The sequence below is a fragment of the Triturus cristatus genome, chromosome 11 (genome assembly GCF_964204655.1).
Source record: "Triturus cristatus chromosome 11, aTriCri1.1, whole genome shotgun sequence".
In the NCBI taxonomy this organism is placed as follows: domain Eukaryota; kingdom Metazoa; phylum Chordata; class Amphibia; order Caudata; family Salamandridae; genus Triturus; species Triturus cristatus.
The window spans coordinates 875,199,832-875,216,261 of record NC_140594.1 but is presented as its reverse complement, the minus strand read 5'-3'; the positions used below and the strand labels follow the sequence as shown (position 1 = coordinate 875,216,261).

Below are 16,430 nucleotides of genomic sequence, written 5' to 3'. Positions count from 1 at the left end.
CGCCAAAGCAGACGCCCTTTCACGGTTGGACGAAACCGAGGAGGAGGCCGACAACACCGAGCCGGTTCCCATAATTTCGGACCAGCACTTCCAGGGCGTAGTGGCTTCCTCGGACTTCATGACACAGGTGAAGGACGACATGGAGCAAGCGGATCCGGACATCCTGGCAGAGGGCCACAAGGGAGTAACGTGTGTGGACGGGTTGTTGTTTCGGGGGGACCAGTTGTACCTACCAGGGATTCCCAGTCAGCAAAAAGCAGTCCGCATGTGCCATGATCATATCCTCTCTGGCCACCCTGGTTATCACAAGACACTTGAGCTAGTGCAACGACAGTTCTGGTGGCCCACAATGGCGAGTGACACAAAAACCCATGTAACGAACTGTGCCATTTGTCTGTTGGGGAAAAACAGGTCAACGCCCCCTGTTGGTCTACTGCGTGCCATCCCGGTGCCACCGTGTCCGTGGCACACCATCTCTATGGACTTCGTGGTGGAACTCCCTCTCACCAAGACTGGTCACACCACTGTCCTTACCATAGTGGATCACCTTTCCAAACTGGCGCATTTCATACCCTTGGCAAAGGTGCCCACCGCTGCGGAGTTGGCCGTGAGCTTCGTGCAAGAAGTGGTTCGTCTCCATGGCATTCCGTCAGTGGTTATCACGGACAGGGGCTCGCAGTTCGTGTCCCGCTTCTGGAAGGAGGTCTGCAGGATCCTCGAGATGGACGTCCGCCTGTCATCCGCATACCACCCCCAGACCGACGGCCAGGCCGAACGGACGAACCATACCATGGAGCAGTACCTCCGTTGTTTACTGCTTACGGTAGAGAAGGACTGGTCCGAGGTGCTGTGGATGGCGGAATACGCGTACAACAACAGCAAGCATTCTGCCATCGGTATGTCTCCTTTCTTTTGCCTCCACGGCCGTCACCCTCGCACTACTGCCTGGGAGGTGCCCCGGGACAGCCTCTTACCCACGGTACGTGCCTACCATGAGTCCTTGTGCCGCCTCTGGCAACAAGCACGGTTTGAATTGGCTAAAGCTAAGGACACCTACAAGGCGTATGCTGACGCCCATAGACAGAAGGAGCCCGAGTACCGTCGGGGTGACAGGGTATGGCTTTCCATTCGGCACCTGAATGTGCATGGCCCCAAGAAACTGTTGCCTCGTTTTGTGGGTCCTTTTGTCATCGACAAGGTGGTCAACCCCGTAGCTATGAAACTCTTGCTTCCTGCACACATGAAGATCCACCCTGTTTTCCATGTCTCACTGCTGAGGGCGGTTCCTTCTGGTAGCGCTGTTCCCTCTCCCCCTTCTCCAGTGGTGGTGGAGGACCATATTGAGTATGAGGTCAGGGCCATTCTGGGCTCTCGTCGTACCAGAGGTAAGCTGTACTACCTGGTGGACTGGAAAGGGTACGGCCCGGATGAACGGTCTTGGGAACCTTTGTCCCATGTGCGCCATGCTCCCGTTCTAGTCCGTGCTTTCCATCTTAGTCACCCGTTGAGCCCACGCCCTGTCTCCCCTGTTTGAGTCGTTGGGGTGGGGGTTTTGTTTGGGGGGGTGTACTGTCAGGTGCCCCGCAAACGCGCACACAGAAACGCCGGGAGACTCACTTCCGGTTGGAAGGGTGAGTCCCGGTCTAGTGGTTGCGGCGCACGAGAGGTCGAAGGAACACTTCCGGGGGAAACGCTTACACTGCGCGTTTCCCGCCGGCTCCGTGCTTCGTATTCTACTGAATCCCCCGAAGACGTGACTGCGGAGTTCCGACCCCCGCAACCTGGTTCCAGTAAGTTGAAGGCGTGCTTGTGCATTCCTTCCCTCGGCGCTGGAGCGCCCCACTGGGTATCGAGAATTCCGGCCACAGAGGCTGCCTGAATCCCAGAGCACCGGAGTGCTCATGGGATACTTGTATATATCATTGGAGACCTGTTTGTTCGTTTAGCGCAGGAGCGCTTGGGGGGTGTTTTAGTTTATTCGGCGCAGGAGCGCTTAGGGAGCTCTTTAGTTTACTTAGCGCAGGAGCGCTTAGGGAGCACAGTTAGTTTACATAGCGCAGGAGCGCTTGGGGGTTTTTCCTCAATCCTACAACGCAGGAGCGTTGGTGGGATACTCTTGGTTTTGCATCCCTTCAGCGTGGGTGTGCTTCTGGGGGTACTGAAGTGTCCATAGCGCAGGAGCGCTACTGTGACAAAGTACCCACTTCATTTTGGAACTGTGTTCTAGCACCTACATTGCCTTTGTTATAGCTTGCCCCCGTAGTTTGCCGCCTTATTGCGCAAGAACATCTTTGCGCATGGTTTGACCTTTCTTTCAACTCACCGGCGCAGGAGCGCCTTACTTTGATTTCGGAAGGAGTAGTGTCCAGGAGTTCTTCGCCCTGAGCAGCGCTGATTCTGGTTGCCCTGATCCGAAGAAGCATCGGTGAGTCCCCGGAATGATTTTCTTTTCTGTGTGTGGGTTGGCGTGGGTGCTGTAGAACAGGGGTTAGGACTCCTTATCGAATAGTTCTTCCTGTCTTCCATAGGGCCCCCAGGATACATCCACACCCAGCCACTACGTCCTTTCTGGCTCCCTTCCCTGCGTCCATCTCATCTCCGTTGGTTACTACTATTCACGAAGGTCAGGTGGGTACAGGGACGGGTGCTCTTGTCGTCTCTGCGGAATCACCTCGCAAGCAAAGGTGAGTCTTGTGAGGTACACGACAGCTTCATTCTGCACTTTCCATGCTTCTTTCTGCATCTGCCTTGCTTCTTTCTGCACCCCTGTTGTCTCTTTCTGCACTCCTCTTCCCTCTTTCGCTACGTTTCTTGCCTGTTTCTGCATCTCACTTGCCTCTTTCTGCACATTTCTTCTTTCTACACCTCTGTTGCTTCTTTCAGAAATTCTCTTGCCTCTTTCTGCACCCCTCTTGTCCCTCTCTGCACCCGTCTTCCATCTTTGTGCAACTCTCTAGCTTCTTTCTACATCTCTCTTCCCTCTTTCTGCACCTCTCTTGCCTCTTTCTGTACCTCTGTTGCTTCTTTCTGCACTTCTCTTGACTTTCTGCACCCTTCGCACCTCTTTCAGCACCTGTGTTGCTTCTTTCTGCACTTCTCTTCCTTCTTTCTGTACCCCTCCTGCCACTTGCTGTATCCCTCTTGCCTCTCTCTGCACCTCTCCTACCGATTTCTGCACCCCTCTTGCCTCTTTTAGCACCTCTGTTGGTTCTTTCTGCACTTCTTTTGCACATTTCTGCATCCCTCATGCCTCTTTCTGCACCCCTCTTCCCTATTTCTCCACCTCTCTTCCTTCTTTCTGCACTTTTCTTGCTTCTCTCTGTACTGCTCTTGCTTCTTTCTGCACCTCTGTTGCTTCTTTCTGCGCTTCTCTTGCTTCTTTCTGCACCCCTCTTGCCTCTTTCTGTATCCCTTTTGCCACTTTGTGCACCTCTCTTGACTCTTTCTGCACCTCTCTTGTCTTTTTCTGCAGTTCTTTTGCCTCTTCCTGCACCTCTGTTGCAAATGTCTGCATCCCTCTTGCCTCTTTCTGTACCCCTCTTCCTGCACCTCTCTTGCCTCTTTCTGTACCCCTCTTCCCGCACCTCTCTTGCCTCTGTCTGCATACCTGTTCCCTCTTTCTGCACTTCTCTTGTTTCTTTCTGCACCCTTCCTTTTTTTCACATCTCTTCCCTCTTTCTGCACTACTCTTGCCTAATTCTGCACATCTCTTGGTTCTTTCTGCACTGCTCTTGCCTTTTTCTGCACCCTTCTTGCCTCTTTCTGCATCTCTATTGCTTCTTTCTGCACTTGTATTGGCTCTTTCTACACCTCTCTTGCTTCTTTCTGCACCCCTGTTGTCTCTTTCTGCACCCCTGTTGTCTCTTTCTGCAGTCGTCTTCCCTCTTTCTGCACCTTTCTTGCTTCTTTCTGTACCCTTCCTTTTTCTGCACATCTCTTGGTTCTTTCTGCACTGCTCTTGCCTCTTTCTGTACCCCTCTTGCCTCTTTGTGCACCTCTTTTGCTTCTTTTTGCACTTCCCTCTCCTTTTAATGTACCTCTCTTGCCTCTTTTTGCACCTCTGTTGCTTTTTTCAGCACCTCGCTTGCGTCTTTCTGCACCTGTTACCTCTTTCTGCATTTCACTTGCTTCTTTCTGCACCTCTCTTGTGTCTTTCTACACCTCTGTTGCCTCTTTCTGCATTTCACTTGCCTCTTTCTGCACCATTAGCGCCTCTTTCAGCACCTCTGTTACTTCTTTCTGCAATTCTCTTTCTTCTTTCTGCACCCCTCTTGCCTCTTTGTGCACCTCGTTTGCTTCTTTTTGCATTTCTCTCTCCTTTTTCTGCACCGCTCTTGCCTCTTTTTGCACCTCTGTTGGTTCATTGTGCACTGCTCTAGCTTCTTTCTGTACCTCTCTTGCCTCTGCGGCACCTCTGTTGCTTCTTTCTGCACCTCTGACTCAGAGGTAATCTTAATCCCCCTGCCCTATTATGTACTAGGGCCTTAATGGGAGTTCATGCCAATCACATGGGTACCCCAATCCATAGTGTACCCTAGTGTATATAGGTGTTTTCACTGTATTCTAAGTGTCTTTGAGCATAGCACTGGCTCCAGGTCTGGTTAGTCAGAGTCAGTTACCACCAGTACCAGTCAGCAAAAGGTTAGGGTCACAGGATGACTTTGCAAACAGGCCTCTTTTGGCACCTCTATTGGTTCTTTCTGCATATCCCTTGCTTCTTTCTGCAACTTTCTTTGTGTTTCTGGACTTCTGTTGCCTCTTTCTGCATTTCTCTTGCTTCTTTCTGTGCTTTTCTTTCTCTTTCTGCACGTCCTACCTCCGTAGGAATAGTTAGACATTAGCATTTAAAAAACCTTTTAAATTTACCGAAAAGCCATAGGTTTCAGGGACGTTATAGTTAGAAGTTATCATTTAAAAAACCTTTGAAATTCACTGAAAAAACCATAGGTTTTAGGGACGTTATAGTTAGAAATTAGCATTTAAAAAACCTTAGCAATTCAGTGAAAACAATACAGGTTTCAGGGACGTTATAGTTAGTTAGACATTTCACTCGTACAAAACCAGAGAAATTTGGCTGTTATAGTTAGTTCAGCTAACTATAACTCGCACCCCCGCAATGCACTGCTGATGATGTCAGATATTTCATCATTCATGACATGTTCAGTGGCCTCACTGATGACACCATAGATGACATCTCAATTGACATCACTGATTACATCATCCACGTGATAATCTGATTCACCTCCTCATACCTAATATATTCTTTGATGCACATACTCTAAAATACAGACTACCATTTTCGAAACCATAAACACGCTAATACCAGTTATTACATACCCACTCACTAATTCCTAGGTCTACACACACATCCACTCATTCACCCATACAGTCACTCATACATGCAGTCACTCATCAATACGGTACTATTATGTGCACTTATACATCTATACAGACACTCACACACCGCCACTCATCCATAGTTACTCACACACCTAGTCGGTCATGCAAAGAATCAATCATACTCCCATTTACTTACCCATAGAGTTATACACACACCACCTCACTTATTCATACATATACTAACACATACTTACACTCTTATACAATCACTAATACAAGCACGGACTCATCCATACAGCCACTCTCACAACCACTCACTCACATATAGTCATTTATATACTCCCAACACTCACATATACTGCCTTTTACATATGTAGTTACTCACACATGTACCACTGAGACATTCATTCACTTACCTACGCACCCATACACACACTCAACTAACCATTCAGTCCATCACAGATGCACTCTTGAAGCCATACACCCAGTGAATCACCTACTTACACATCCATGAAGGGAGTCATACACCCCCCACCCACCCACACAGACACTCAGGCACCCATACAGATACTCAGACAACCAATCAATAACCCATATAGACACTCATTTAGCTACTCACCAACCCATGCAACCGCTTACACACCAACTGACAGACTGATACAGACATTTACACAGTTTAGTTGCTGACCCATGCATTCAGTAAAACACATTTAATCACTCATACAGACAGTCACGCACCTACTAAATTATCCATTCAGACACTTGTACACCCATTCATTCTTCAATACACCTTCGCATATATACATATAAAACATATTTAAACTTTACAGAAACACACAGTCACTGGATGATATCATCAGTGACGTCATCAGTGATGTCACCGGCCATGTCATGAATGATGTAATATGTGACGTCATCAGCAGTGCATTGTGGGGGCGCGAGTTATAGTTAACTGAACTAACTATGATGGCCGAATTTCTCTGGTTTTGTTCGAATGAAATGTCTAACTATAACGTCCCTGAAACCTGTGTTTTTTTCAGTAAATTTCTAAGGTTTTTTAAATGCCAATTTCTAACTATAACGTCCCTGAAACCTATGTTTTTTTCAGTGCATATATATTTATATAAACGCTTCGTATTCCCAGTGCCTAATAAGCACGAAAGATATGCACTCGTGGGGGGTGAGTTCATACAAGTTTATTTGAACTCTTGCAGCAAGCAAGACGCGTTTCAGCAGTCGCCTTCGTCTGTGTCAGGCGCGATGGAAACATTCACTATTTTATCAGTTCTTGACAATCAGAAAATGGCTACATTCGAATTAATACAGCCAGCGCCATCTTAAACAGGTAAATAATGGCTCAGTGCCAGTATGTTAACATAATCATATACATAATGTAAACATTATGTTTCTGAGAAATATAAATATAAGTTGCATTCTTCCTTTTTGCCTTTTACTTGTGTGATATGGGTTGGACATGACCTTCTTAGCTCATATCCTGACACATTTGCATTGTTAAGTGGTTAGTGTATCTTTGGTGTCTTTGAAAAGTACGTTTCTCTTCTACTGCAGATGTGGGAATCCTACTAACCACTTAAAGCCTTAACCTTCTTAACAAATTGAAATCATCCTTTTAGGATTGCTTACCAGTTGGACCTAATTCACACTCGTTCAGCTCTTCTTCGGTAATGACATACTCCAAAGTCGGAAATGAACCTCCCAAAGTATTTCAAGCCTCAAGTGCAACACGGCAAGCTCCAGGAGGCGTAAGTAAAGATTAAATAATTTTATATTTTCTTAATTCCTTTGTTTAAAGTTACTAAACATACATAATTATTGATACATTTCTTACCAGGAAAGATTCAAAGTAAAGTTAAATCATTTGGAGCGATTGACATTTAATTTGGAATTGGTTATAGTAAATGACCTATTTCAGCACATATGCAGACTGTTTAATGCAGATTTATCTTGTTTAAGAGATATAAACAATTGCCCTATGGTTTTTCAACTAGTCCCGATTGAAAGTGACATAAATTTATCAAGACTGCTTTCATATTACGCCAATGCATAGCATATAAATCAATACCATGTTTCAGCCTCTTTTGTTAGATCCTTGAAGCTGTAGCAACTGCTTAGAATTATCAAAGGTGAGATTGCTTGTGTTTTTGACTAGCCAGGATGTTGAATGCTGGGTCTGTTACGGAAAAGTCGCCCTCCAAACCTTTCTCACTTTGCAGTGCTTGGTTGAGGAGTGAAGATCTAGCTTAAAGGAGGTAGTACAAAGTTTGATCATAGAAACAGTATAACACAATCATTACCAAGACAATAAAAAAATATATTTCCAACCAGGCTTATTTCTTTGAAAGGATATCCTTTAATTTAGCACCTTAAATTTGTAGAAGAGTAAAGATTAGAAGGAATGGTGGTAGTCTTTATCTAGCACTAACTGTTACAAAGTTTGTGACCTCAAAAACCTTTGGTCATGATTGAAATATGTGGTTTCTGGGCCGACCCTGTTACAAATGAGAGACTATCTTGGGCTTATAACTTAAAATCTGTTAACATATTCCTTAAAGGGGCACAGGGTCAATGGTTGTGGTCACTTAGAGAGTCAGTTTTTATATTGTCAGAGGTCAGGGTTGCTTCCGGCTATGAAACTGAGTTATAAGAGGGGCAAGGTGTAGAAACTGACACGCAAAGGGACATCAGAGTCCAGTCTACTAGCTCAGGATCCAGTGGATTTGGGTGCCATCTGGGTGCATGAACCACTGCACAGACCTAGAGGGTCATGGAGACCCCCTTCTGTGACATAGGAAAACTTTTTCTAGCTTAGAGACCAAAGGCTTTTGACCGGCCTGTATTCATGCCAGGTCAGAAGTAGGCTAATGGGTAGCAGTATATAAAGGGTAACAGTAGTAGTGCTAGGGGTAGGCCTCATAGTCACAAAGAACACGCTGGTTCAGGGAAGCTTGCTTGCTAGATAGACTCGCCACTACTCGGTGTAATTTACCACTTTTGTAGGCACGTTCTTAGAATTCTCTTCCATCTCTATTGAGGGGTCTGGAGGGCTTTTGCTCACTCTGGGTTGGATCCTGTGGATCCTAACGCTGACTGGTATTTTCCATGCCAGTAGGTAAACACCGCATGTAAAGAGCAGTTTGGCCTTTGGCAGAGATTTAGGTTGTGACCATGTTCAGGTAAGAAAGACAGCCACTATTCAAGGCCAAGCTGGTAAGTGAACAACTTCAGTGTGCTGGATATCGCAAAGCTCTGTGCATTCTCTGTGGCTGGCCTGGTCAAGTGATATTAGGTATAACAGTTCCAGAGGAGATGCTTTGGTAGTATCACATTAAAATGACTCCTTGCAGGCCAGTGGTTTTCCAGTGGGCAGCAGCAGCCATCCTCCATTTTGTTCAGCACACTAGCAAATTAAGTGGGTTGTCTAAAAACTAACACTAGTGAGGGAAATGTACCCCCAGTGGTGACGTTCAGTGTACTTTTGTCTGGGACCAAATAGACATTGCTGTTCTACACCCACCAGGAAGGTTCCTACAAGAGGGGAGTCATAGACAACGCGATCACGCCTGTGTCCTGGGAGGTGCCATTGTTTTGGTGGGGAGCACTGCAGTTGGTGTTTGATACAGAAATTGCATGGGAACTTCTATGGACTTACTCAAAAATGGCAAGTTGGGCATGCTACAGGAACATCTATGCAGTCTGGCTGCTAGTTCATCTTCTCATTCTCTTCGATATAGTAAGATGCAGTAAACCTGGGGAATAGAAAATATGAATAAGCCTTGATAATTTATGCCAAACATGACTATACATCTCTTTCTTCAAAGATTATTAGAGGTTGCAGTCAACTTTCATCTTCAAATAGAGCCAGTATGTCATCCGCAAGTATTTGTACTTAGAATTGAGTATTTTTTTTAACTCTTCTCCTCTAACACCACATTAGCCGCTCTTAACTCCATCAATGGGCATTAGTCCTATCTTGTATGTGGTATTCCTGGCAAAGGGATACACCAGGACACTGCTACTGTAAAAAAAGACACAAGGAGCCATGCCAAAACATGTTGTGTCGGGGATACCACAATTTAAATCCAGAAAAGTTTGCGTCTGCCTCTGTTATTTCAAGCCCTTGGAAACTGCATACGTGTGGTAGGGAGCTCCATATAAAATACATTGTTATTGTCTAGCAAAAGTAGCAAAGTCTCATTTGGACCAGACTTGTATAGCCTTTTTAGACTTCATTTTTCGCACAGCAGTAACAGGTAAAATTGACGATACTTGGAAACAGCCAGGTGTACCAAATACCGGTCAGTTGTTTGAGACCTCTGTAATTAGCTGTATCTTGGGCAGCCTGTAAAATATGAAGAATCCAGAACCTTCTCCCTGAAGATGTAATGACACAGTTCTTGACTCTGTTTTAGACTGCATCTGGCTTTCCTGCTGTATGGTACAGGGGGTGTGGTACAGTGGGGTTGAAATGGCTTCCTTTTGTGTACAAGGCAGCGTAGTGTTTAGCATTCCTGTCTGCTTGGTGGCTACTTCACTGTAAGCTCCTCAGTTGAGGCAAAAAAAATTTTTCAGCTTCTCACTGTTTGTGTCATATATGTGCAAATAAATAACTACATTTGCAGGAGATGGGTGTGTCTGCATAAAGCTGCTCTCACACACCCACACTTTTTCTTTGTTTGGGAAATTTCAGTGAATACATATACAAATCTGAAAATATTATGTAGGCCAAGTCCCAAACTAGATTTATGAGAAATCATCTAATTTCTCAACTCAACCATAAAGAATCCTGACAATAGCAAAGCAATACATTACTATAGCCTTATAGCCCGCCGTAGCGGGCTATACCGGCTGTTAAAGGCCGGCTGCAGTGTTAAAGGCCCGAGCCGAAGGCGAGGGACTTTAACAAAGCAGAGGGACTTTAAAAGCCGGTATAGCCCTGCTACGAAGGGCTATAAGGCTATTAGAACATTCTGCCACTAGAGGGCAGAATGTTCTAACAAAACAAAGCCTTCAGGGAGCGCGAGGGGATTGAAATCCCCTCAGGCTCCCTGAAGTCTTTGTTCACAGCCAGAGCTGTGAACAAAGACACATTGGAATGTTGGTGCTCCGGGCTTATACCAGCCAATATAAGCCCGGAGCACTCCATTGTTTTCAATGGAGCTCCCAACATTCCAATTTTCTAATTCAACTTAAAGTGACAGAAATAAAACTGGTCCATCGTACACACCTAAACCCTGGCAATTATAAACCAAGACTATAATCAGATACAATAACCTCAAGCAATCAATTAAACTGAGCAGTAATCACAGTAATGCGTGAAAGCGTATAGAAAGGATGGAGTTTGCTGTAACTGTTTTGTGAAATAATAACAGTGCAAGGCATTTCACCTTTTCGTGGGAACATAGGCAGCAACTTTTATTGTTCATTGAGTCCTATCAAAGATCCCTCTACAAAGCAACCCTTAACCACTAACTATTGTTACAGGACATGTTGTTGAAAGCACGTGGCAGTGAAAAGAAGCAGTAACTTTTAGCAAAGTAGCATTATAATGTCTTTGTGGGATCTGTGGAAGCATGTCAAGGCGATGGTGTTTTATAAAATCTAACATATGCAAGTCTGTTATGCATCAAAGAGCTTGAGGAATATTCGGAATATTTGTATTGTATTTTAATTGCATTTATATAGCGCTTACTACCCCTGACGAGGCGTAGAAGCACTTTTTCGGCGAGTAGCATGCCACTCCGGGACCCATAGAGGATTAGTGTTGAATTAGTATAGTGAAACATGCAAGTAAATTTTAAGTGGTGGATAGGTTCGTCAGTTATTTGGATTCAGAAGTATAGCAGAAGGATAGAAGAGGAAAAAAAAAGTTTTGTATTTATATAGCGCTTGTTACCCCTGATGGGGTGTTGAAGCACGCTACTCCGGAAACCCATAAATGATTAGTGCTGAATTAGTATAGTGAAATATGAAAGTAATTTGAGTGGTGGACATTAGTCAGTTTTTTGGAGTGAGAAGGATAGCGGAGGGATAAAAGGGGAAGAAAGGTTTGCATTCATTTAGCACCTGTTACCCCTGATAGGTGTTGAAGCGTTTTTCTGGTGTGTAAGGCGCTATTCTGGAACCCATAAAGGATTAGTGTTGAAAATTAGTAAAATTAGTATAGTGAAATATGAATTAATTTATTCAGTTATTTGGATAGAGAAGGGTAGGTTGCGGAATAGAAGAGGGAAAGAGGTTTATATTTATATAGCGCTTGCTACCCCGATGGGGTTTTGAAGCGCTTTTTTGGCGAGTAGCACGCTACTCTGGAACCCATAAGGATTAAGGCTAACCTTGGAGATTTTCAGGATTGTCTACAGGGCAGAAGTTACAAGACTTACTTCAGCACCGTTTGCATGAGATTTATTAATGAGATTCATCGTTCTGTACTGCAAGTGTAGAGCTTCATTGCAGGTTTCTTGGAATTACCATTTGTAATACTTTCTATAGAGATACCAATACTGCACCTTTCAGTTTACCCCGGGATTATGTTACATCTCAGTTTTGTGGTCAGAATGTGTAATAACGAGTGGAATGAGAGTTATCACACCAGATTCACATTTTCCCTCCTGACGTTTTTCCTCTGCGGAACATTCTTGAGGTATTACTTATCGAAATGTGCACTGAAACAGATGCCAGTGCAACACATCTCCGAAGCACAGGGGCTGTTTATGCCCAGTCCTGATATTACCACCTACGGAAGACGTTAATATAGCCTTATAGCCCGCCGTAGCGGGCTATACCGGCTATTAAAGGCCCACTGCATCGTTAAAGGCCCGAGCTGAAGGCGAGGGACTTTAACAAGGCAGCGGGACATTAATAGCCGGTATGGCCCAGCTACGAAGGGCTATAAGGCTATTAAAACATTCTGCCACTAGAGGGCAGAATGTTCTAACAAATAAAAGAAAAGCTTCAGGGAGCGGGAGGGGATTGCAATCCCCTCAGGTTCCCTTAAGCCTTTGTTCACAGCCAGAGCTGTGAACAAAGAAGCATTGGAATGTTGGAGCTCAGGGCTTATATCAGCCATTATAAGCCCGGAGCACTCCATTGTTTTCAATGGAGCTTCCAACATTCCAATGTTCTAATACCAGATCAAGAAATTGAAATCTAGCTGCCGTTTAGCTTTATCGTTAAATAAATGTTTGGATATGTGGGAAATATGGCATCTGACAATGTTTTGCACCAAAAGATAATATTTGCGTGCCCGTGGATTGTGTGCCCTTTTTAGGTTTCGCCTGCACAACTGTGACATCCATTGTTTTTAATATATCTTAACAGGGGCTTCACTTACCGGTTCACTAGGCCAAAGTGCTCATCCCAATCTGCTTTAGTGGGTGGAACTTTTTTTCTTACATTAAGGTTGCACAGCATTTAGGGCCATATGTAGGTAGCCTAACATTCACCACTTCATAAATACCGAATTTTACCGATTCGGTATTTATGAAGTGGTAAATGCTATGTAGGTAATCCATCGATAATTTTTACCGAATCGGAATGGGTCAGTAATTTAGAATCGGTATTTACCGATTCGGTAATGGTAACTGGCTTCCCATTGATTCCTATGGGCCAGGAGGCCCATAGGAATCAATGGGAAGCTAGTTACCATTACCGAATCGGTAAATACCGATTCAGTAATGGGGGGAGCACAATCAAGGGTGGCAGGGTGTCACAGTGACACCCTGTTGCACCCCTGATTCCTGCATGTGTGCACATGTGGCACACATACATGCCCTAAGGGCATGTATGTCTGCCACATTGCACACTTCAAAGTGCAAAGAAATGCTTTTTTCCAGCTATTCGTCATTTACCACCAACATTTAGTTGGTGGTAAATAACGAATCCCCACAACAACCACACACTCCCCCTACATATCATTTCAGGATTCGGTATTTACCGAATCGGTAAAATTACCGATTCGGTAATTTTACCGATTCGGTAAATTACCGAATCCTGAAATGTGCCCCCTACATACCAAAAGCCTGAATACCGGTCGGTAACAGGATATTTACCGAAAATCGGCCGTTACCGACCGGTATTGGGCTTCCTACATATGGCCCTTAGTATTTTCAGATACTTATCTTCCCCTGGTTGCGCGCATTTACGATACTTATCTTCTATTAAAGCTGTTTGCACTGTTAAAACCCCATTTATTGTGGAGACTTCAGGGACTTGATTTAAATGGTGCAGCAGGTGCAATGGCACCGGGTCCAAATGTTGTCAGACCTTCACTGAACACCAAATATTGCTATATTTTACACTAACTAGGTAGTCATAAGTGCAGTTATCTGGCAGACACTAGGGCCATGATTTCAATAGTGTAGCAAGTGCAGTGGCACAAGAACCAAAAGCTCTAGGCACCCCATTAAACACTGAGTATTGCTATATTTTACAACTAATCAGCTGTCACAAGTGCATTTATCTTTCAAGCACTAGGGTCATGATTTGAATGGTGCAGCAGGTGCATTGGCACTGGGACCAAAAGTTGTCAGAACTCCTCTAAACACCTAATATTGCTATATGTTACAACTAAACTGGCAGTCATAAGTACAGTTATCTAGCAGGTACTAGGGTCATGATTTAAAGTGCTTTACTTTACAACTGAATAGGCAGTCACACTTGCCGTTCTATTTATATACTGAAAAAACAAAGGTTACAGGGACGTTATTGTTAAGGAATAGAATTAAATCAACCTTAGAAATTCACTGAAAAACAAAAAAAGCTTACAGTGACGTTATATATATAGGCTCACATTTCACTGGTACAAAACAAGAGAAATTCAGCAGTTGTAGTTAGCTCAGCTAACTATAACTTACACCCCCAAAATGCACTGAATTTGATCTCACATATTACATCACTGATGACTTGGTCAGGGACATCACTTATGACCTCTCACATTACATTACTAATGACATCTTGAAGGACATCACTGATGATGTCATCCACAGAAGCACTCACACCCCCACCTAGAATCCAACACAAGATCTCATACACCCATTACCACACGACCAGTGACATACCCTTACACAGACCCATACAAACGCTCACACTAATTCACTGATCCATAGAAGCACATACACATCAACTCGCCTATACAGCCTCTAAAGCAACCAGTAACTCACATATAGAGCCACTCATGCACCTAATCACTGACTGATACATCCACTCCAGTCACACAGACATACATTTACATTCCCAGTCTTGCACCCATATTGCTACCCACACACTTAATCAGTCACCCATACTGCTACACACCTCTCACTCACCTATACAGCTACTCGCACAACCACTCACTCACCAATATAGTTACTCAGATACCCATTCACTTATTCATACATAAACTAACACATACATAAACTAACACATGTACTCTCTCACCTATAGAGTGACTGGCACAAGCACATACTTTCCCATACAACCTCTCTCACCCTCACTTCCCATACAGCCACTCACACACCCATTCACTCACCTATACAGCCACTCACACACCCACTTACTTGCCCATACACCCACTTGCACCCCATTCATTCACCCATAAACATACTCATTTACCATCTCAGTCACTCATATATATACTTATATACCTGTTCACTCACTCATTCACCCTCTCCTTCACCCTTACAGCCACTTACACACAAACCCATTCACTCAGAGATAATCACAAAGCCTCTCATTACTAATACACCCAAAGACTCATCCGCTCACTCACCCTTACAAAAACCTACACATCCACCCACTTCTGTATACACTCTGTCACAAACCCACTCAGTCTTCTATACACCACTACACACCAACTCAGTCACCCATACAGACACTCCCACAGTCACTTAACTTAGTATATATGTTTGACACCCAAATTCTTTTAGAAAATAGTCACAATCAATGGATTATGTTATCAGTGATGTCATGAGTGATGTCATTTGAGATGTCATCACTGATGTCATGAGTCGTGTCACTGGCCATGTAATGCGTGATGTAATATGTGAGGTCATAAGCAGTGCATTGTTGGAACTTGCGTAAGTTATTGCTAGCTCAGCTAACTAAACCTGCTGAATTTCTCTGGTTTTATACGAGTGAAATGTGAGCCTAACGATAACATACCTGTAACCTTTGTTTTTTTCCAGTGAATTTCTAAGTTTTTTTAATTCTATTCACTAACTATAACGTCCCTGCTACCTTTGTTTTATTTCAGTGATTTTTCTTTTTTTTTTTTAAATGTTTTATGCAGTGGTAGGTTGTTCACAGAGCCTCCCATATAGCTTGGCCTGCTAGCCAGCCTCCTCTATTGTTCCTAGTTTATAGTACAAGTGATAAAAGACTGAATAGGTACTTTCAAAATGTGATATAAAAGTTTTAGAAAGTGGTAAAAACCTGGTGAAAACAATGAGAAAGTATTCAAAATAATACAAAAAGTAGCAACGAGAAAGTGCTACCAATGAGGGAAAAGGAAGGAAGCTATATATTAAATAGAGTTAAAAAAACAAATTCAAAGCAGTGACAATTGGAGCAAAATATGAAGGAGGAAAAAAATATATTTTGGCTAAAACAATAATATAGTACTTTTAATTTACACATAACTACTATTACTTTTTTTTTAGTTTAAATTTTTTTTAGGATCTGCGGATGTCTCACGGAACCGTAGATTGCCCTCTGATGGTCTTCTATGGTTTTTGTTCCAATCAACTGTTGTAAAGGAGTCCGCAGATTCGCCGATTTCCTAAAAAACTTTTAGGATTATAGAAGCTTCTAATTGAAATTATACCCCAAGGATGAACATATTTCAAACATTCTGAATGATTGTTTATTAGAACATTGGAATGTTGGAAGCTCCATTGAAAACAATGGAGCGCTCCGGGCTTATAATGGCTGGTATAAGCCCGGAGCACCAACATTCCAATGTGTCTTTGTTCACAGCTCTGGCTGTGAACAAAGACTTCAGGGATCCTGAGGGGATTTCAATCCCCTCGTGTTCCCTGAAGGCTTTGTTGTGTTAGAACATTCTGCCCTCTAGTGGCAGAATGTTCTAATAGCCT

The 16,430-nt window shown here is 43.7% G+C and overlaps 1 protein-coding gene across 2 annotated transcripts in view; it reads left to right on the top strand.

Annotated features, from left to right (window-relative positions):
- Nucleotides 1-16,430, top strand: part of MLF1 (myeloid leukemia factor 1) — a 179,956-nt gene that overhangs the window by 74,311 nt on the left and 89,215 nt on the right. For both annotated transcript variants that reach the window (XM_085634742.1, XM_085634741.1), the window contains one exon: nt 6,975-7,103. In XM_085634742.1, coding sequence (XP_085490868.1) covers nt 6,975-7,103 — 129 coding nt within the window. The remainder of the gene's footprint in view (nt 1-6,974; nt 7,104-16,430) is intronic.